Source organism: Megascapheus bottae, chromosome X (assembly GCF_031878675.1).
Source record: "Megascapheus bottae isolate mThoBot1 chromosome X, mThoBot2.hap1, whole genome shotgun sequence".
NCBI classification, from domain to species: domain Eukaryota; kingdom Metazoa; phylum Chordata; class Mammalia; order Rodentia; family Geomyidae; genus Megascapheus; species Megascapheus bottae.
The window spans coordinates 5,208,904-5,232,453 of NC_143547.1; the positions used below are offsets into that span (position 1 = coordinate 5,208,904).

Here is a 23,550-nt window from a genome sequence, read left to right on the forward strand (position 1 = left end):
ACTTTTTTTTTGCCAGTCCTGGGCTTGAGCTCAGGGCCTGAGCACTGTTCTTGGAGTTTCTCAAGGCTAGAGCTCTGCCACTTGATCCTCAGCACCACTTCCGGTTTTTTTTCTATGTTTGTGGTACTGAGAAATTGAACCCAGGTCTTTGTGCATGCTAGACAAGCATTCTACCACTAGGCCATACTTCTTGTCAGGATTCTGACTTTCTTGTTCATACCTGGCCTTGAATAACAATCCTGACGTATCCCATATTGCTCCTTATCACCTATTCAGAGTTTTCCTGACTGAGTATTACCAGAACTTCTCTCCTACCCACCTCCTCTATCCAAAGGACAACTGGCAAATAGGCAGGCCAGTGGCCAGTGGCAGCATTGGTAGGGAGGCTTTGTTTCCTGGGCATTTGCTCTTTGCCAGGTGCAGCTGAGACTTTCATACTTGTTGTTAGTGGTTTGTCCTCAGCAGGCATTATTAGGCCTTATTTTCTGATAAGCATGAGGCTTGGCAATGGCAATAATTGGCTGTACAGCCAAAAGAACAGCAAGGCTGAGATTCTGAATTGGTTCAATTAGTTCACAGTGCTTCTGGCCACTCCCTCCTGCCTTGCCCTGTTCACAAAGCTTAGGACACAGGACCAAGGCAGTTGAGCTGCCAAGGCCTGGGTGAAGCATATAAATGCATTCCTTCCCATGGGCAGGCAGGCAGGTTCAGGTAGGGGCAATAAATACTGCCTTCTGAGTTTGCACTGGTGGCTCACACCTGTAATCCTAGCTACTCAGGAAGCTGAGATCTGAGGATCATAGTTCAAAGCCAGTACTGGGGCTTGAACTCAGGGCCTGGGCACAGTCCTTGGGCTTTCTCAAGGCTAGTGCTCTACCACTTGAGCACTTTTTTCTGTGTTATGTGGTACCAAGGACTTGAACCCAGAGCTTGTGTATACTAGGCAAGCACTCTACCACTAGGCCATACTCGCAGCTCCCATTTATTTATATAGTTGTTGTTGGCCAGTCCTGGGACTTGAACTCAGGAGGACCTGAGCACTGTCCTTGGGCCTTCTCAAGGCTAGAGCTCTACTACTTGAGCCACAGCACCTCTTCCAGCTTTTTTCTATGTATGTGATACCGAGGAATCAAACCTGGGTCTTCGTGCATGCTAAGCGAGCACTCTACCACTAGGCCAAATTTCTGACTCCCATTTATATATTTTTAACATCACCTGGGAATGTTGCAAAGAAAGATAAGAATTTAATCTGTGCTTCCTGTGTCCAAGAGTCATGACTGTGGGCATAGTATTGTATTCTTTAATGAATGGCATAATAGAAACAGTTATCTGCTTCTGTGTTCAGTCTGTTGCGATATGCCATTTAAGTTGAAGTAGATGAAGACAGTCTCGGCTTGCATAAATATGTGGTCTAAAGAGAGGATTATTTTAGCCTTTTTGTGTAATTGTGGAAGCTTTTTGATTTGACAGATCTGTGTTGTACATTCCTAGCCCCCGCCAACTTTATTCTTTTCTTTTTTCTTTTGCCAGTCCTGGGGCTTGAACTCAGAGCCTGCACACTGTCCTTGTACTTTTTCAAGGCTATCACTACTACTTGAGCTACAGCACCACTTCTGGCTTTAATCTTTGAAATCTAGGTAAAAATGCTGCTTTACTTCAATTGTCGTTCTTATTTGTGTTTCTTTCATTAAGAACGAGGTTGAAAATGTTCTTCCTATATTGGACATGATTAGGGTTTTTTTTTGCCTGTCTTGGGCCTTGAACTCAGTGACTGGGTACTGTCCTTCGGCTTTCTCAAGGGTAGAGCTCTACCACTTGAGCCACAGCACCATTTCTGGCTTTTTTCTATGTATGTGGTACGGAGGAATTGAACCCGGGTCTTTGTGCATGTTAGGCAAGCACTCTACAACTAGGCTAAACTCCCAGCCCCATGATTAATTTTTTTTTTGCCAGTCCTGGGCTTGAGCTCAGGGCCTGAGCACTGTCCTTGGACTTTCTCAAGGCTAGAGCTCTACCACTTGAGCCTCAGCACCACTTTCCGGCTTTTTTCTATGTATGTGCTACTGAGGAATCGAACCCGGGTCTTCGTGCATGCTAGGCAAGCACTTTAACCACTAGGCCAAACTCCCGGCCCCTCCATGATTAATTTTTAAATTGTGATCTACCTGTTAAGAAATGATTGAAAATTAGGTCTCTTGTCTTATTTGTAAGGGCTTCTTGTGGCCTCTGGGCCAGTCTGAAGTTTCAGTTACTTTTTAAATTTCATTTTATTTTTATTTTTTTGTCGGTTGTGGGGCTTGAACTTTGGTCTTGGGCTCTATCACTGAGCTCTTCAGCTCAAGACTAGCTCTCCACCACTTGAGCCACAGTGCCACTCATGGACTTTTATGCCCAGGCTGTTTTTGAACTATGATCTTCAGACCTCAGCCTCCTGAGTAGTTAGGATTACAGGTGTGAGCCACTGGCGCCTGGCTACCATTTTTAATATAATACATTTCCATGAATCAGTTTATGATCTTCTCTCTCTTTTTTTTTTTTTGCTGGCACTGGGACTTGAACTTCAAGCCTTTTGTCCGTGCCTGGCTTTCTACCACTTGAGTCACACCATCTGTCCAGCTTGCCTTTTTTTTTTTATTTGCCAGTCCTGGGCTTGAGCTCAGGGCTTGAACACTGTCCTTGGAATTTCTCAAGTCTAGCACTCTACAACATGAGCCTTAGCACCATTTCTGGCTTTTTGCTATGTATGTGGAGTACTGAGGAATCGAACCTGGGTCTTTGTGAATGCTAGGCAAGCACTGTACCACTAGGCCAAACTCCCGGCCCCAGCTTGCCTTTTGTACTAGTCCCGGGGCTTGAACTCAGGACCTGGGCATTGTCCCTAAGATGTTATACTCAAGGGTAGCACTCTGATCACTTGAGCCACAGCTCTACTTTCAGCTTTTTGGTGGTCCATTCAAGATAAATATCTGAGGGACTTTGCTGCCAGGCTTTGAACCATGATCCTCAGCCTCCTGAGTAAGCTAGGATTCATTAACAAAAAAAAAAATTTCCCTTAAAGGATTATTTTTTTTCCTCCAGACAATGTGAGGAATGCTTGTAATTCCAGCATTTGGCAGTTAGATTTTGAGATCAAGGCCAGACTTGGCTATATAAGACCCTCTCAGAAAAGTAGAACAAAATTATAAATAAATCAAAATATTTTCAGGCACATTATTTTAAAAAATGAAAAACATAATCGCTTTGTTGTTATGCCAGAGATGGATGCCAGGGCTTCATGCATGATGAGCTAGGTAAAGGTTTTACCACTTGGCCTGTGAAAAGCAATGTTGCCTTATTTGTGTGCCAGTAGTACCAGGGCGTGAACTCAGAGCTTCATGCTTTTGTTTGGCTGTTTTTGCTTTAGGCTGATGCTTTTGCACTTGAGCCATGTATCCACTTCAGCTTTTTTGCTTGTTAATTGGTAATAAGAGTGAGATTTATGGCCGGGAGTTTGGCCTAGTGGTAGAGTGCTTGCCTAGCATGCACGAAGACCCGGGTTCGATTCCTTGCTACCACATACATAGAAAAAAGCTGGAAGTGGTGCTGAGCTCAAGTGGTAGAGCTCTAGCCTTGAGAAATACCAAAGACAGTGCTCAGGCCCTGAGCTCAAGCCCAGGACTGGCAAAAAAAAAAAAGAGTGAGGGGGCCGGGAGTTTGGCCTAGTGGTTAAAGTGCTTGCCTAGCATGCATGAAGACCCGGGTTCGATTCCTCAGTACCACATACATAGAAAAAAGCCGGAAGTGGTGCTGAGGCTCAAGTGGTAGAGCTCTAGCCTTGAGAAAGTCCAAGGACAGTGCTCAGGCCCTGAGCTCAAGCCCAGGACTGGCAAAAAAAAAAAGAGTGAGATTTACCTGTCTGATCTGGCTTCAAACCTTAATTCTCAGGTGTGTGTATGTGTGTGTGTGTGTTGGGACTTGAAATCTGGGTTTGTCTACTCTAGCTGGCTTTGAACCTCTTATCTTCAGATGTCAGTCCCCTGAGTGTCACGAACCTGGACTAATGCCTGGCCAAAGAAACCTATCTGTAATCTTTCTCCCTTCAGGAAAAAAGTTCTCGAAATATTAGAATTGTAATTAATTATAATTTGTGAAGTGTATGTATACACACACACACTTGTAACAATAACCTTGTTAAAATATTTTGAAATTGTATGTAGATTGTAAGTATATGAACTGAATGAATTTTTACAAAGTGAGCAGATCAAGAATTAGAATTTCATCAAACATCCCAGCAGGCCCTATCCCCAGTGATTACCATTCCTGATTACATAGACTACTTTGATATATAAATGGTTTCTTCCAGTGGTTACTATTAGCACAACTTTCCCACAAAGATAGATCTGAAATTTATCTGTGTTGCTGCATCTAGCAATAGTTTATTCTCAGCCAGGTGGGCGTGGTGGCTCACACCTGTAATCCTAGCTATTCAGGAGGCTGAGATATGAGGATCAAGGTTCAAAGCTAGCCTGGGCACAAAAGGACCTGGGACTCTTATCTCCAACTACCCTCTAGAAAATGGGAAGTGGGGCTTGACTCCATGGGTAGGGAGGTAGCCTTGAGCTGAAGAGCTCAGGGACAGTGAGCAGGCAGAGATCAAGCCCCGTGACCCACAAAAAAAAGTTCATTTTCATTGCTGGATAGTATGGACATAATACCATCTATCCATTCTTCTCTTGATAAAAATTTGAGTTGAATTCTTTAATACTTGTTTGTTAAACATGGCATTTGAATGTGCTATAAAACAGTGTTAATAAAATCTTTTAATAAAAAAAACCAGAGGAGAAAAATTGAATTGAAGGATTAGGAATATGGCCTAGTGGTAGAGTTCTTCCCTAGCATGCATGAGGCCCTGGGTTCAATTCCTTGGTACCACATACACAGAAAAAGCCAGAATTGGTGCTGTGGTTCAAGTGGTAGAACACTAGCTTTGGGAAAGCTCAAGGACAATGCCCAGGCCAAGTTGAAGCCCCAGGACTGACATCAAAGAAAGGGAGGGAGAGAGAGAGGTGTGGGGGAGGAGAAGGAGAAGGAGAGGGAGAGGAAAAGAAATTTTCATTGATTGCATTTTGGGGCCATTAGGAATACTGTTGCCTTATTTTTTAATTTAAATTCAGTGTTTTGGTGAGGGTGACGTAGAAGGGGGTTACAGTTACATACCTGAGGTAGTGAGTACATTTCTTGTTGAATATTGTTATCCCCTTCCACGTTTTTCTCCTATTTTCCCTCCCCCCCAATAGTATTGCTTTAAACATTCTTGGCCTTTGTATGCACACATGTACCCACTTGGGTAAATTCTTAGGAGTAGTGTTAACTGGGTTAGAAGGCATTCATATTACCAAAGGGTTTTTAGAGTGGCACTGCCAATTTGTTCTTCCAGAAAAGCAGAATGGCTTGATTTAAACATTCAACTGTAGATGGTAATGTTTGTTTCCTCTCCATCCTCTCTTCCTCTCATATGTTCAACATTTTTTTTTGCCAGTCCTGGGCTTGAGCTCAGGGCCTGAGCACTGTCCTTGGACTTTCTCAAGGCTAGAGCTCTACCACTTGAGCCTCAGCACCACTTCCGGCTTTTTTCTATGTATGTGGTACTGAGGAATCGAACCCGGGTCTTCATGCATGCTAGGCAAGCACTTTAACCACTAGGCCAAACTTCTGGCCCATGTTCAACATTTTTATTCAATTGAATGTGTTATAGCTTGAAATAATATCTGCTTTCCCAATGAGTAAATGAATACATAAATAATTTGGGGCCACAGGCCAGCAGCTCATGCCTGTAACCTTAGCTACTCAGGAGGCTCAGATCTAAGTATCATGGTTCAAAGCCAGCTTGGGAAGGAAAGTCCATGAGACACTTACCTTAGAAAAAACCATAATTGGTGTTGTGACTAAAGTGGTAGAGCCTTGAGCAAAAAAAGCTCAGAGACAGAGCCTATCCCCTGAGTTCAAGCCCAGGACTGGTAATCACACACAAAAAGAATAAGGTAGCATTAGATTCAAGGAACTCACACGTACACACATACACCCCCCCCACACTCATGTACATTGAAATAAAAGCAACTTGGGCTGGGACACACACACACCCTACACACATGTAGATTGAAATAAAGGCATCTTGGGCTGGGAGTTTGACCTAGTCGGAGAGTGCTTGCCTAGCGTGCATGAAGACCTGGGTTTGATTCCTTGGTGCCACGTACATAAAAAAGCCAAAAGTGGTGCTATGGCTCAAGTGATAGAGTGCTAGCCTTGAGGAAAGCCCAAGGGTAGTGATCAGGCCCTGACCTCAGTCCCCAGGACTGGCCAAAAAAAAAGGAAAAGAAGAAATAAAGGCATCTTTATCATGATACCATTTATAATATTCATGATTGGGTAAATTAAAATATCAATTCAAAATTTCTTTTTTTTTTCTTTTTTACCAGTCCTGTGGCTTGAACTCAGGGCCTGAGCTATGTACCTGAGCCTCTCTGTGCTCATAGCTAGAGCTCTACCACTTCTGACTTTTTCTGTTTATGTGGAACTGATGAATCAAACCCAGCCAGAGCTTCATTCATGCTAGGCAAAGTCCTCTACCACTTAGCAACATTCCTAGCCCTCAGTCTCAAAATTTCAGTGACTTGAGAGAAGAGTATTACTTGTTCCTTAGTAGTCCAGCTTGGGTTTTCTTTGTAAGCAGGGTAGTTTTTCTATGTGCTTTGGGACCCAGGTTACTATCATCTTTTGGCCTGCTATCTTACAAATATGTTATTGGCCTCTGCATTCAGCCATAGTAGGTAAGAGATGGTAGATGCTTCTAAGTATTCCAGTTAAGAAGTGACAGTTATCAACTCTGCTCACACTTCATTCTGTTTACATTCATGGATATCATGTATGGGACTCTCACCTAGACATTGGGACTAAGAAATGTCCTTGACTGGACATTTGTCCTGTAGGTGCCAGCTCCACAACATATTAGGGGAGCTAGCTTCTGGTGAAAAACTAGCTTTCTGTCTCTGCTGTCTTAAGCTCCTTGAGGATAAGACTAGAATGAGGGACAATTTAGCTTTGAAATGGTACTGATTATAGTAGTGATTTTTTTTGCCAGTCCTGGGGCTTGGACTTGTGGACTGGGCTCTATCCATGAGCTGCTTTTGCTCAAGACTTGCACTCTACCACTTGAGCCACAGCATCACTTGGGTCTTTTTCTGTGTATGTAGTATGGAGGAATTGAACCCATGGCTTCATGCATGCTAGGCAAGCATTGTACCACTAAGACACATTCCCACCTCCCACAACGAATTTTTGTAGAGAAATAAGACTACATTTATAGCTAAATAACATTGCTTGCCTCCTGGTACTGTTTAAAATTTTTTTGTGTCTGTTGGGGGAGCCCTGGGGCTTGTACTCTGGGCCTGGACGCTGCCCCTGAGCTCTTCAGCTCGAGGTTACCACCCTAACCTTTGAGCCACGGCCCCACTTCTCATTTTCTAGGGGTTAATTGGAAATAATAGTCTAAGGTTCTTTAGTGCCCGGGCTGGCTTTGAACCTTCATCCTCAGATCTCAGCCTCCTGAATAGCTAGGATTACAGGCATGAGCCACCTCAACTGGATTTTAATGTTATTTTTTGGTGGTGCTAGGGATGGAGCCTAAGGGCATGAACGCTAGACAAGTGTGTGTGTGTGCGTGTGCGTGTGCGTGCGTGCGTGTGCGCGCGCGTGCCTGTATCCATCCATCCATCCATCCATCTATTCCCAGCCTTATATTAACTTTATTACCCTTATACTAAGCAGTTAAGTCACCAATCAGTAAACTTAGAAACTTCCATAATTCCACACTACTAAGAAAGAAAGAAAAAAGCTGTTAAGCTGTGATGGACCGTTGGTTCTAAATATGGACTATATTTGATTTAACCCCCTCTTTCATCTTTTCTCTTCTTCCCCTTCTAGCTTGAAGTTGGCACAATGGAAGAAGCTGGAGTTTGTGGGCTAGGGGTAAAAGCGGATAGGATGTGTAACACTCAGTCAAATGATATACTTCAACATCAAGACTCCAGTTGTGGTGGCACGACTAACAAGCATTCACTGGAAGGAGATGGAGGCAGTGACTTTATAACAAAGAACAGGAATTTGGTAAGCCCAGCATACTGCGCACAGGAGTCAAGAGAAGAGATTCCTGGGCAGGAAGCTCGAACTGGTCCTCCTGATGGTCAGCAAGATTCAGAGTGCAGCAGAAACAAGGAGAAAACCTTAGGTAATAATCTCTGCGTACTAGTTGGAAATGTTCACATAGTGCTCATTTTACTCATTTTCTGCAGCACAGACCATGAACATGGTTAGTTTGGAGATGCTTAGCTAATGCACTTAACTATCTTTGATGCGGCCAATATGTGTATCTGTTTTGAATATGGATAGGAAGTGAAAACAGCAGAGTATTAAGCTTAGTTGATTTTCTCAATAACCAAGCATTATCTTCCTTCACAAAGTTTGGGTACAACCAGACAAGTGGTATTTGACTTGTCCTGTTTGTATCTGTACTATATTCTGATAAAAAAATATGTGAAAATTATTTGATCAGTTTGTTTAAAGACTAGGCACAGATTGGGAGCTGGTAGCTTATACCTGTAATCCTAGCTACTCAGGATCATGGTTTGAAGCCAGCCTGGGCAGAAAAGACCCCGTGAGACTCATATCTCCAGTTAACCGCTGAAAAACCAGAAGTGGCACCGTGGCTCAAGTGGTAGAGCATTGGCCTTAAGCACAAAGAGTTTCAGGAACAGTGGTTAGGCCCTGAGTTCAAGCCCCACAATCAATAACAACAACAAAAAGATCAGGCACAAAACATTAATGGCAAAATAGATATCTATAGTCAGAAAGTGGGTTAACTAGCTTTCCAAGAATAGTTCTTCACTCCTTATGTAATTTGTGATTTAGACCAAGATTGTAAAAAGTTGTTTGTTTGTTTTGTTTTTTTGCAACTTGGACTTAGACTCAGGACCTGAGCACTGTCCTTGGGTTTTTCTCAAGGCTAGAGCTAGCTCTACCACTTGAGCCACAGCACCACTTCTGGCTTTTTTCTATGTATGTAGTATTGAACCTGGGTCTTCGTGCATGCTAGGAAAGCACTCTTACCACTAGGCCAAACTCCCAGCCCCAGTATGTTAAGTCTAATGGAATTTGAAACCCTCCTACATTTTAGTCTTACTTTGCTACTCAGGTTTTTATGCTTATTAAATACCTAAGATTTATAGTGTATCATTTGCATACTTTTATATATGACTATAAATTGGAATTATCCTTATTAAATGAATTTTCTACTATCCTAGAAAATGAAAAAATTATAGAAATAGTAAAAGTGACTAATTTCTTATGCATAGGGCGTATTTCTTAAATTAGTATCCCTGATTATGTGTATAAAGCCAATATATTTTTAAAATGTAACATATAAGGGGCCGGGAGTTTGGCCTAGTGGTAGAGAAGTTGCCTAGCATGCATGAAGACCTGGGTTCGATTCCTTGGTACCACATACATAGAAAAAAGCCAGAAGTAGTGCTATGGCTCAAGTAGTAGAGCTCTAGCCTTGAGAAAGTCCAAGGACAGTTCTCAGGTCCTGAGCTTACTCAGGACTGGCCAAAAAAAAAAAGTAACACATAAGCCAAGCTTGGTGACTTATGTCTATAATCCTAGCTACTCAGGAAGTTGACACCTGGAGGATTGTGATTTGAAACCATTAAGCCGGCCTATAGGCAGAAATGTCTGCAAGACTGTTTCTAATAATTCAACAAAAGGCTGGGCTGGAAGCATGGCTCAAGTGGTAGCTTACCAGCTGAGCAAGCAAGCCAAGCATGAACATTAGGCTGAGTTCAGGTTCCAGGACTGGTACAACAAAATAAATTAAAAAACAAAACAACAACAATAAAAAAAAACAGCTGGGCGCTGTGGCTCATGCCTATAATCCTAGCTACTGAGGAGACTGAGATCTGAGAAGCGAGGTTCAAAGCTAGTCCAGGCCGTAAGGTCCGTAAGACTCTTATCTACAATTAACAACCAGAAAACCTGAAGTGGTGCTATGGCTCAAAGGGTAGGGTGGTAGCCTGGAGATGAAGAGCTTAGGGACAATGCCCAGGCCCAGAGTTCAAGTCCTACAACCAACAAACAACAACAACACAATGTTACATATGACTAAGCACTTTTACAGCTACGTATATTCAGGAGGATTGAAAATTTGTGTGCACAAAAGCTTATATAGGATAGTTTGTGAGAGTTTTATCCATAAAGTACCCCCAAAATGGAAGCAACATAAATATCTATTGGATAATGAGTGGATAAGTAATGTATGGTGTATCTACATGGTAGCATGTTAGCCACAACATGGAATGAAGCATTGATCCATCCTACACGAGTGAATACTATAAAATAAAGCAATCTGTAAAGTGAAAGAAGCCCGACACAAAAGTCCACACATTGTATGATTCCATTATATATGAAATGTCTAGAATTGGCTTCATGGAGAGAGTAGATTTATAGTTGCCAGAGCTAGGAGCATAGAGGAATGATGAGTATCTGCTAATGGGCAAGGGATTCTTTTGCCGGTGGTGAACATATTCTGAAATTAGAGAGTGATGATGGTTTTTAGACTTTGGGAATATATTAAATTATATATATTTTTTTTCCTAGAATGCTGGGGATAGGGCCGGGAGCGTGGCCTATTTGGTAGAATGCTTGCCTAGCATGCACAAAGTCCTGGGCTTGATTCCTTGGTATCACATACATAGAAAAAGCCTGAAGTGGTGCTGTGGCTCCAATGGTAGAGCTCTAGCCTTGAGAAAGCCCAAGGACAATGATCAGGCCCTGAGTTCAAGCCCCAAGACTGGAAAAAAAAATAGAATGCTGGGGATAAATGGCATACATTATATTAAGTAATAAAAGGAGCTGGATATTGGTGACTCACACCTATAACCCTACCTATTTGTGAGGCTGAGATCTGAGAGTCAAGGTTTAAAGTCAGCTCAGAAAGGAAAGTCCAAGAGACTCTTATCTCCAGATAACCACCCAAAAGTGGGAAGTAGATGGTGACTCAGTTGGTAGACCTCTCGATTTGAGTGAAAAAAAGCTAGGGAGCAGCTTTCAGGTCCTGATTACTACTGACACACATACACACAGACATACCACATGAATTAAATTTTAGCTAGGTGTGCTGTGGGCCTTTAGTCCCAGCTATGTGGGAGGCTGTAGAGCAAAGTCATCCGACCCAGGAGTTCAAGGCTGACTTGACAAGACAGTAAGGTCGTGTCTCTGAAGATTTTGTTTTATTTTTGGTCATGGAGCTTGAACTCAGAGCCTTGGCACTGTGCCTGAGCTTTTTGCTCAAGCATAGTGATCTACCACTTTGAGCCACAGTAACACTCCTGGTTTTCTGGTAGTTAACTGGAAATACGAATCTCATGGACTTTCCTGCCTGCATTGGCTTTGAATTGTGATCTTCAGATCTCAGCCTCTTGCTAGGATTACAAGCTTAAGCCACTGACACCCAGCTTTTCTGAAGATTTTTTAAAAGATGAATTGCATGTTATGTAATTCCCTCTCAAAGGTAAATGTCCTGGCTAGGAGCATGGCCTAGTGGTATAGTACTTGCCTAGCAAGCATGAAGTAGCATGCATGAAGCCCTGGGTTTGATTCCTTGGTACCACGTACACAGAAAAAGCCGGAAGTGGTGCTGTGGCTCAAGTGGTAGAGCTCTAGCCTTGAGAAAGTCCAAGGACAGTGCTCAGACCCTGAGTTCAAGCCCAGGAGTGGCAAAAAAGTAAATTCTCTAGCATCCTAAAAACCAAACAGAAAGTTTGAGGGTTTTTTTTTTTTTTTGCCAGTCCTGGGCTTGAGCTCAGGGCCTGAGCACTGTCCTTGGACTTTCTCAAGGCTAGAGCTCTACCGCTTGAGCTTTAGTTCCACTTCTGCCTTTTTTGTATGTATATGGTACCGAGGAATTGAACCCGGGCCTCATGCATGCTAGGCAAGCACTCTACCACTAGGCCAAACTCCCGGCCCCAGAAAGTTTAAGTTTTAAAGTTCATACTCCTCATCCCCACACCAATAGCAGCATATATACCAAATACCAAGACTGGCAAAAAATAAAAAAAAGCCACGCATGCTCAGGATGTGGAATTCAGTACTGTGCTGAAGATGTTTGGTTCATTTTTTTTTCTATAGCACCCAACTGATATGACTACTTTCAGCAAATTTGTAGTTTTACTTTATCATTTCAACTACGCTTGTTTATTTTTTTCAAGTCCTAGGGCTTGAACTCAGAACCTGAGCACAATCTCTGAGCTACTTTTGCTCAAGGCTAGCACTCTACCACTTGAGCCACAGCACCACTTCTGGCGTTTTCTGTTTATGTAGTACTGAGGAATGGAACAGGGCTTCACACATGTTAGGCAAGCACTCTACCATTAAGCCACATTCCCAGCCCAGCATATTTATTTATTTATTTGCCAGTCCTGGGGCTTGGACTCAGGACCTGAGCACTGTCCTTGGGCTTGCCTCAAGGGTAGCACTCTACCACTTGAGCCACAGCACCACTTCCAGCTTTTTCTGTGCATGTGGTACTGAGGAATAGAACTCAGGGCTTCATTCATGCTAGGCAAGCACTCTACCATTTGACCACTCTCCCAGCCCAGCATATTTATTTTTAACTTTGCTTTTTGGGCACCTTTTGCTTTTCTTCTCTTTGGTACTAGGACTTGAACTCAGAGCCTAGACACTGTCTTAGCTTTGTCAGCTTGAGATTGACACTCTACCATTTGAGCTACAGCTCCACTTCCAGCTTTAAGTGGTTAGTTGGAGATAAGAAATACATGGACTTCTCTGCCAGGGAAGGCTTTTAACCATGATTCTCAGATTTCAGCCTCCAGCATAGTTAGAATTACAGGTATGAGCTACTAGCATATGGCTCATCATTGCTTTTGGGGAGTCACATCTTCACAGAAGTAAGGCTAGGGAGACATTTAGCAGATTATATAGTGGCTTCAGCACAACTAATGATGAGGGATTGATAGAGGGTCTCTGCACCCACTAATGTGCAGAATACTTCTGGTGGAATTGATGTTTTTTGTCAGTTGTGGGACTTGAACTCTGGGCCTGGGCACTGTCCCTGAGCTCTTCAATTCAAGGCTACCACCCTACCCTTGAGCCACAGCCCTGCCTCTGATTTATTAGTGGTTTATTGGAGATGAAAATCTCAAGGACTTTAGTGTTGGGGCTGTCTTTGAACCACTATTCCCAGATCTCAGCCTCCTGAGTAGCTAGGATTAGAAATGTGAGCCACTGTGCTTGGCTTTGGATTAATAATTTTTGTTTTTGATTTTTTTTTTTGGTGGGGGCGGCTTGAGCTGTGGCCTGGGCACTGTCCCTGAGCTCTTCAGATCAAGGCTACTGCCCTATCCATGAGCCACAGCCCCACTTCCCATTTTCTAGTGATGATTAATTCGAGATAAGAGTCTCAGATTTGTATCCAGGCTGGCTTTGAACCAGATTCTCAGATCTCAGCCTCCTGAGTAGCTAGGATTACAAGCATGAGCCACCTGCTCCTGGCTTTGATTTTTCTTTTATGGTGCTATTCTTGGGATTTGAACTCAGGGTCTGGGAGCTTTCCCTGAGCTTTTGAGCTAAAGGCTAGTGTTCATAGTAAATCATCAGAATCTAGGGTATTTAGATTGTTCATAGGAAAGAATACTCTATCACCAGTATTTGTCAAATTATTCTCTGTCCTTTGTAATTTGCCCTTTGTAAACTTGGACATCAGTGTTTAGGCAAGGGAATTTTTAAGTCTTAAATGAGAGTTCTTAGAAATCAGTGAAGGAGTTAAGAAATTTGGGGTTAGGATGGGGAGCAGAAAGGGATGCCTGTGATAAGAATTTTTTTTCAAACTATACATTTTTTTTGCCAGTCCTGGGCTTAAGCTCAGGGCCTGAGCACTGTCCTTGGATTTTCCTCAAGGCTAGAGCTCTACCACTTGAGCCTCAGCACCACTTCCGGCTTTTTCTAAGTATGTGGTGGCAAGGAATCGAACCCGGGTCTTCGTGCATGCTAGGCAAGCATTCTACCACTAGGCCAAACTCCGGCCCCAAAACTATACATTTTTTATTAAAGAATTTATTAACATTGATTTTTACATCATATTTCAAATGACGTATTTAACAAACAAGTATTCAAGAAGGAATCTATATACAATCACTGGCACTTAGATTTCAGAACATAATTAAAATCAGGCTGAGGGTTTATATGTCATAGATACATATTAATCTATGTAATAAAACATTATGTGTATAGAGTCATAGTTTTTTTTTGCCAGTCCTGGGCTTGAGCTCAGGGCCTGAGCACTGCCCTTGGACTTTCTCAAGGCTAGAGCTCTACCACTTGAGCCTCAGCACCACTTCCGGCTTTTTTTGTATGTATGTGGTACCAAGGAATCGAACCCGGGTCTTCGTGCATGCTAGACAAGCACTTTAACCACTAGGCCAAACTCCCGGCCCAGAGTCATAGATTTTTATGTCTCTGTAGTTGTGTTTATATTTCCAATACCATGTCCATAGCATTGGGAATGCAAATATTGAGTCCTCGCTCTTGTACTGTTTTAATCTAATAGCCACATATTAAGGATACCGTGCACCTTTTGTTCCTTTGGTCTTGACTTGTCTCATTCAACATGTTTCGCTCTAGATTCATCCACTTCCCTGCAAATACCCTGGCTATGCAGAATTCCATTGTGTGTGTGTGTATCCATTCATCTGTAGTAGGGCATCTGGATTGTTTCCATCGCCTGGCTATTGAGAATAGTGCAGAGATGAACATAGCTGAGCAGATGTCCTTATCATATCCTGGGTTATGATGTTCAGGATAGATGCCCAGGGGTGGTTTGGCGGGATCATAGGGAAGGTCTATTTTTAGTTATTTAAGATACCTCCAAATTGCTTTCCAGAGTGGCTGAACTAGTTTACAATCCCACCATCAGTGGAGTAAGGTTCCTTTTCCTCCACAACTCTGCCAGCATCTGTCATTGTCTGAGTCGTGATCAAAATTTTAAAATAGTTTTCTTTTTCTTACCCTCCTCTCTTATTTTTCTTCTTTTTTGGGGATGAGGATCAAACTCTGGGCAGGCTAGTCAAGTACTCTACCATTGAGCTGTACCCTCAGTACCCCAAATAGCTTTCTTTTACCTTTTTGATCATACTGGGGTTTAAACTTAAGGTCTTATGCTTGGCAGGCAAGTACTGTAATAATGAGCCATTCCTCTAGCCCTACTTTAGTAATTGGGCTGGTAAATAGGGTATATCTAGGTCTCTTTTACTCTGGATTTAGGAACATGAGAAGTGTTGGTAGAATTTACAAGTTAGATTTGATCTCATTCTTCTTCTGGGACTTACTTCTAATCTTGTTACTCATCAGGAAAAGAAGTTTTGTTACTGATGCAAGCCCTAAACACCCTTTCAACCCCAGAGGAGAAGCTGGCGGCTCTCTGTAAGAAATATGCTGATCTTGTGAGTATTAAATCAAGGGTATGAAGGCCACATTAAATATGGCAGAATGTGTGTATGCTTGATAAACTTTTGCATATATAATTTTGATATAGCTTTAAAATGTAAAATTAATATTTGATTCCAAAACTGAAGAATCTGAAGAAAAGAGTCTTTGGAGTTTTTTATTGGTTACATAATTAGGTTTTATAAGGTCATATGTAGACAACATAATAGTGCTAAGATATGCTATAGATTTGCTTTTTTACTCAAGGTTGTGGTCTCACTTTGTTGCTTACATTGGCTTCCGATTCTCTCCTGAATAGTTGGAGACCCAGGCTTGTGCCACCAGGTCTAACGTGACTGGCATAGATTTTCTTTTGTGTGTGTGTGTGTGTGTGTGTGTGTGTGTGTGTGTGTGTGTGTGTGTGCATGTGCATGCGTGCATGTGTGCATGTATATACATTAATCTGAGGGCTTGAACTCAGGGCCTGGGTTTTGTCACTGTGCACTTTTGCACAAGGCTATCATGGTGTCACAGTTCCACTTCTGACTTTTTTAGAGGGGTGGTTAATTAGAGATAAGAGTCTCATGAATTTTTCCTGCCCAGGCTGGCTTTGACCTCAGATCTCAGCCTCCTGAGTAGCTAGGATTACAGGCAGGAGCCTCCAGTACCCCAGATTCCCTAAGTTTTTTTGCTCAAGGCTATCATTTTACCACTTGAGCCACAATTCTATTTGTGGCTTTTTGAGGATAGTTAATGGGAGATGTGAGTCTCATGAACTTCCTGCCCAGGCTAGCTTCAAACTGCGATTTTCATATCTCAGCTTCCTGAGTAGTCAGGATTATAGGCATGAGCCTGTGCCCAACTCTGGCATAGATTTTCTAAAACTTAATTATAGAGTTCTTTCAAAGTAAGCATTTTAATTTCAGTGTGATGCCTTGAACATTAGAATCTGTTCTCTTGCTTGGCCTTTTTACTTATGATTGGCACTCTCACTTGAGCCATATCTGCCTCCCTACTTTTTTCTAGTTTTGAGATGGAGTAAATTGAATTTTTCTACCTGAGCTGTCCTCAAACCATTGTCCTACAGATTTGTATCCTAAGTAACTAAGATTATAGATGTGAGCCACAGATACTAGGCTGTATTCAACGTTTTCTTACAGGAATTCTAGAGTTAAAGATTGGTTATTTTGATTGAAATTATGAGTTAGATGAAATGATCTAATAAGACAATACTGTGTCTCAAAACACACACATATACACTATGTATTTTTTGCTGATCCTGGGCCTTGAACTCAGAACCTTGGCACTGTCTCTGAGTTTCTTTTGCTCAAGGCTAGCACTCTACCACTTGAGCCACTACACCACTTCCAGTTGGTTTGTTTGTTTTGTCCGTCAGGGGGTTTGAACTCTGGCCCTGGGCACTGTCTTCAGCTCAAGGCCACAACCCTACTCCTGGAGCCACATCCCCATTCCCAGATCTCAGCCTCCTGAGCAGCTAGGATTACAGGCTCCTGCCATTTGCACCCGGCAAGATTATATTTATTTAACATCTACTAATTGCTAGGCTATTTTTTTCTCTGCCAAAAAATTTACCTCATCATTTTGTCCTGTCCTGCATTTCTTTCAGATAGCATTAATTATCTGTGAAATTGTAAAAGTAATCTCAGTGTAGAAGCCATGCCCTCCTATTTAAATTAAAGAATGAGAACAGTTGAGCTGGGTGAGTTTTTTTATTTTTTTTCCCAGTCCTGGGCCTTGAGCTCAGGGCCTGAGCACTGTCCTTGGGCTTTCTCCAGGCTGGAGCTCTACCACTTGAGCCTCAGCACCACTTCTGGCTTTTTTTCTATGTATGTGATACCGAGGAATCAAACCCGGGTCTTTGTGCATGCTAGACAAGTACTCTACCACTAGGCCAAACTCCTGGCCCCCCTGGGTGAGAGTTTGAGGCCAGCTTGGGTTATGTTGTAAGACCCTGTTTCAATAATCCAAAATAACGGAACTATGGAAAAGGAACAGAACACTTTGAAGGAAAAGTTGTGGAAACTTTTACAATAAGTGGTTCAAATATAAATTAATTATTAGAATTATAATTTTTATGCATTTTCATCTCATAGAGCAGTTGCTTAATATTATAAACCATTACTTTTGTTTGCCAATGACTACCTCAAAGAAATGACTTATTACTCAACAAATGACAGTTAAGAAAATGATCCCCATCTGCACTGTTGAGCTGAGTCTCAGAAGTCTGGCACCTTCTACTATTTGGAGTAGGAACTTTAGTGGCCCAGACTCTTCTGGGCCACAGGTTACTGCAGTGATGGCAATAACTGTGTTTGCTAGCTTCAGGAAAGGAATGCTTCTATGAGCTATGGCTGTAGGCCAGTTCCTGTTGGTACAATTTGTATGAGAATCATGCAAGAAGAGGTGGGAAAAGGATAAGAACAGGAAAGGAATAAAAGGAGGAAAGGAGGAAGGGTGGGGAGAAGAAAAGGAAAGAAAGCAAAACTGTAAGCTGGGAGCTGGTGGCTGAAGCCTGTAACCCTGGCCACTTGGGAGCCTGAGACCTGAGGGTCACAGTTGAAAGGCAGCCCAGCCATGAAAGTTCATGAGATTCTTATCACCAGTGAACCACCAAAAAGAACTGGAGTTAAAGTCTTGGGCCAAAATCGCACAGAGACTGCACCCAAGTAATGAATTCAAGTCCTAGCAAAACAGTAACAGTATAGCTGCTTGATGCAGTACTTTAAGAACATTCATATTCCCTGAGTTTGAATTAAATTTTTTTTATTGTTATAAAGGTGATCAGGTAAAAAATGCATTTCTTTTTGGACAGTGTCACCCTTTCACTCACTCTTGAGAAAATGCATTGTTTTGGCCAGTCCTGGGGCTTGAACTCAGGACCCCGGCTACTGACCTTGAGCTTTCTCAAAGCTAGCATTCTACAACTTGAGCCACACAGCACCTCTTCTTTTCTTTTCTTTTCTTTTCTTTTCTATTCTTTTCTCTCCCTCCCTCCCTCCCTCCCTCTCTCCCTCTCTCCCTTCCTCCCTTCCTCCCTCCCTCCCTTCCTCCCTTCCCTCCCTCCCTCCCTCTCTCCCTTCCTCCTCCTCCTCCTTCTTCTTCTTCTTCCCCTCTCTCTCTCTCTCTCTCTCTCTCTCTCTCTCTCTCTCTCTCTCTCTCTCTCTCTCTCTCTCTCTCTCTCTCTCTCTCTCTCTCTTTCTCTCTCTTTCTGCCAGTCCTGATGCTTGAACTCAGTACCTGGACACTTTTTTTTTACTCAAAGCTAGCGCTCTGCCACTAAAATCACAACAGCACTTCTGGCTTTTTTCTGTGTATCACATGATACCTAGGAATCAAACCCAGTGCTTTGTGCATGCTAGGCGAGTACTCTACCACTAGGCTATGCTCCTGGCCCCTCTTCTGGCCTTTTCTATATATGTGGTAGTGAGGATTCAAACCCAAGGTTTGGTACATGCTTGGCCAAGCACTCTATCACTAGGCCACAGTCCTGGCCCTGAGGATCTGCAGTTTAAGAGCTGATGCTGCCAAGCCTTGCACTATACCTGTAGAAGCACGGGTTCTAAGATGTTTTTGTTTGACTCATGTGGTATCTGTCACTTTGCACCATTACTCTGGCTATTACACTGATGTATAGCGCTCCTCTGTGGTACTCAGATCAATGTGATTGGGGCCATTCATTGAGGAGATCTTGTTTCATGTTGACCAGGTCATATGGATTCAAGAAATCATGGCATTGGATGGGTGAATGCTATTAATATCCTATAACATTATTTCATATTGTTGTTCCTGCCATTCCGTAGTCAGTTTGTTTAGATTTATATTCTACTAGTAATTAATCATAAGTATGATTGCGTAGGTGTATTTCACTCTTATTATGTGGATTCTGGGGTTTGAACTCAGGGCCTCAGCGCCATTCCTGAGCTTTTGTGTTCAAGGCTAGTGCTCTACCACTTGAACCACAGCCCCACTTTCAGCTTTTTGGTGAACCTCAGATCTCAGCCTCCTGGATAATTGCGATTATAGGCACAAAAACCACTGGTACTCAGGTTGTTCTTTTCTTTCTGTTTGCTTTGTGGGTCATGAGGCTTGAACTCGACCTGGGTGCTGTCCCTGAGCTCTTCAACTCAAGGCTATCATCATACTCCTGGGCCTGGGCATTGTCCCTGAGCTCTTCAGCTCAAGGCTACTGCCCTACCCTTAAGCCAAGCTCCATTTCCTGTTTTCTAGAGATTAATTGGAGATAAGAGTCTCAGGTCCTTTTGTGCCCAGGCTGGCTTTGAACCTTGTTCCTCAGATCTTAGCCTCCTGAGTAGTTAGGATTACAGGCGTAAGCCACTGCACTCCCTCCCCCAACCCGGCTTCTTTCCCTTTTTTTAAACTGGACCTGGGGCTTGAACTCAGGGCCTGGGTGCTATCCCTGAGCCTCTTTGTGCTCAAGGGATTCATTATTCTACTTGAGCCACAGGTCTACTTCTGGCTTTTGGTGATTAATTGGAGATAGGAGTGTCATAGACTCTCTTGCCTCAGCTGGCTTCAAACCACAATCCTAAGATCTCAGTTTCCTGAGTAGCCAGGATTACAGATATATGCCAGGCTCTTACTATTATTTCTGATCCTGGGATATCAAAGAGCATTTCCTGCAGTTTATAGATGTGTTTAGAGAAGAATTGACATCTTCAGAATATCAATAGAATTTTTTTGTCAGTCAATAGAATTTTTTTTGTCAGTCATGTGGCTTGAACTCTGGGCCTAGGTGCTGTCCCTGAGCTCTTCTGCTTAAGGCTAGAGCTCCACCACTTTGAACAGCTCCCTTTCCAGTTTTCTGGTGGTTAATTGGAGATAGGGTGTCATGGACTTTTATGCCCTGGCTTGCTTTGAACCATGGTTCTCAGATCTTAGTCTCCTGAGTAATTAGAATTACGGGTATGAGCAACTGGTGCTTGGCTCAATAGACTTTTTTTTTGTTGGTCTTGGGGCTTGAACTCTGGGCTTGGGCACTGTCTCTGATCTCTTTCTGCCGAGGCTTGCTTTGAACCATGATCCTCAGATCTCAGTCTCCTGAGTAGCTAGGATTACAGTTGTGAGCCACCAGCGCCTGGCTAAATTTTTTTTTTATTTTTTGCTAGTCCTGGGGCTTGAACTCAGGGCCTGGGCACTGTCCTTAGATACTTTTTGCTCAAGGTTAGTGCCATGCCACTTGAGCCACAGTGCCACTTCTGGGTTTTTCTGTGTATATGGCTCTGAGGAATCAAACCCAGGGCTTTATGCATGCTAGGTCACGCTCCTGGCCCCTAGAACTTTTTTTAGAAGTGTTATACTACAGCTTGGCATACTAGCATTTTTGTAGTCCTAGCCATTAGGGAAGGCAGAGACAGGAGAATTATTTGAGCCATTATGTTTCCAGGGCAACATAGTGAGAAACCCTGTCTCCAAAAGAGAAAGGGAACACAAAAGTGTTACACTTATGGGAAATAATGGATTTAGTTCTTTATACACCATGCCCAACATGAGTTCTAAATGGATTAAATTCTTAAATGTTAAGCTTTCAAGTTCTTAAGATACCATTTAGATTGAAAATCAGTAATTTTCCAGTCCTGTCTCAATAAAAGGTTTCTTTCAATATGAAAAGAATTACCAGGGAAAGGATTGTACAAATTAACTTTATTGAATTTAGACTTTTCTTTTTTTGCCAGTCCTGGGCTTGAGTTCAGGGCCTGAGCACTGTCCTTGGACTTTCTCAAGGCTAGAGCTCTGCCACTTGAGCCTCATCACAATTTCTGGCTTTTTTCTATGTATGTGGTACTGAGGAATTGAACCCGGGTCTTTGTGCATACTAGGCAAGCACTCTACCACTAGGCCAGACTCCCAGCCCAGAATTTAGACTTTTCTTTAGCAGAAAATTCCTTAAGAAAGTTAGACCTGGGTGCAGTGGCTCATGCCTGTAATCCTAACTACTCAGGAGGCTGAGATATGAGGATCAAGGTTCAAAGCCAGCCTGGGCACTAAAAAGTCATGATACTTATCTCCAGTTAATCACCAACAAATCAAAAGTGCTATGGCTCAAGAGATAGGGTGGTGGCCTTGAGCTGAAGAGCGCAGGGACCACGCCCAGGCCCAGAGTTCAAGTCCCATGACGAACAACAACAAAAAAGAAAATTAGAACATATTACAAACTAGGGGAAATATTTCCAACAAATAAAATCAAGAGAAGTTTAGTGTCAAGAATACTTAAGGCAACACTACAAGTAGTATGGAAATGACAATGAAATGGAAAATTGGCAAGGGACATATAACAGACACTTCATAGAATTGGAAGGACACAGGAATAACTTAGCCTAATGACCCATGATCACAAGGGAGGTGTTTTATTATATTCAATGTGGTCTGGAGAATAAATTAACACCACAAGGAGATTCCTTAATGTCTATTATAGTGACATTACTTAAGAAATGTGATCTTGGGGCCGGGAGTTTGGCCTAGTGGTAGAGTGCTTGCCTAGCATGCACAAAGACCTGGGTTCGATTCCTCCGTACCACATACATAGAAAAAAGCTGGAAGTGGTGCTGAGGCTCAAGTGGTAGAGCTCTAGCCTTGAGAAAGTCTAAGGACAGTGCTCAGGCCCTGAGCTCAAGTCCAGGACTGGCAAAAAAAAAAAGAAAGAAATGTGATCTTATGTTTTGAGGAGGATGTGGCTTTGCCTGTTGTCCTACACATTGTTGTTGGGAATTATAACTTGCCAGCTATTATAGGATAAGTTTGGCAATACCATATGAACTGCACATTTAGAAATTATTTCCCGGCAACCTCATTTTTAGGTTTACAACCAAGAGAGATTCTGGAATGTTTATACCAGGAAACATGAGAATGTTCATACCACTGTAAGTAGTAACAAAACCTGGAGATGGTCCAAATGCCCATTAAAAGTGTTTTAAAATAAAGAATATATGGCAGAAGCCATATGTAGCTCACCATTCCTAAAATATGTACTTTCTTGGACATTAACTGAAAAAAAATGACAAGTCTTGCACATAGCTATATATCAGTAATATGAATCAGTCCTATCAATTTATATAAATGATAAAATATTTACTTAAAAGAAATAATCTCGAGCTAGGAGTAAGGCTTGGTGGTACAGTGCTTGTCTTGCATGCATGAAGCCCTGGGTTCGATTCCTCAGTACCACATACACAGACAAACCTGAAAGTGGCTCTGTGGCTCAAATGGCAGAGCGCTAGCCTTAAGGAAAGTGTCCAAGGACAGTACCCAGGCCATCAGTTTAAGCCCCAGGAGTGGCAAAAAAGAAAGGGCAACAATCTCAAGTTTTGCTGTATAAGACTCTGACCACATGAGGCTATTTGAAGTGAAAATGTATGTCAATTATTAGAGATGTTTAAATTTTCTGTGCCTTAGCTTCACTAGTTACAATAAAGTCACAAGTAAAACCAAAAAGGTGTGTGTGTGTATGTGTGTGCATGTGCATGCACGCACCCACATTGGTGGTCCTAGAGCTTGAACCCAGGACCCAGGTACTGTATCTTTGCTTTTTTTTTGCATAAAGATTAGTGCCTTTCCACTTGAGCCACAGTGTCACTTCTGGCTTTTTGGAGGTTAACTGGAGATAATAGTCTCACAGATTTTTTTGCCCAGGAAGACTTTGAACCATGATCCTCAGATCGCACCCTCCTGAGTAGGGAGGACTGCAGGTGTGAACCTCTGGCATCTGGCTTATTAGTGGGGTTTTTTTTTTGCCGGTCCAGGGGCTTGAACTCAAGGCCTGGGCACTGTCCCTGAACTTCTTTAGCTCAAGGCTAGCACTCTACCACTTGAGCCAAAGCTTTTTCTGTGTATGTGGTACTGAGGAATCGAACCCAGGGTTTCATGCATGCTAGGCAAGCACTCTACCACTAAGCCATATTCCCAGCCTGTTAGTATTTTTTTGCCAGTCCTGGGGCTTTCTCAAGACTAGAGCTTTACCACTTGATCCACAGAACCATCTCACAG

The 23,550-nt window shown here is 42.6% G+C and overlaps 1 protein-coding gene across 1 annotated transcript in view; it reads left to right on the forward strand.

The window, feature by feature from the left end:
- Txlng (taxilin gamma) overlaps positions 1–23,550 on the forward strand; it is a 62,043-nt gene that overhangs the window by 12,798 nt on the left and 25,695 nt on the right. Inside the window, exons 2-3 of the mRNA XM_090325784.1 lie at positions 7,960–8,263; positions 15,454–15,545. Of these exons, the coding sequence (XP_090181910.1) occupies positions 7,960–8,263; positions 15,454–15,545 (396 nt within the window). The remainder of the gene's footprint in view (positions 1–7,959; positions 8,264–15,453; positions 15,546–23,550) is intronic.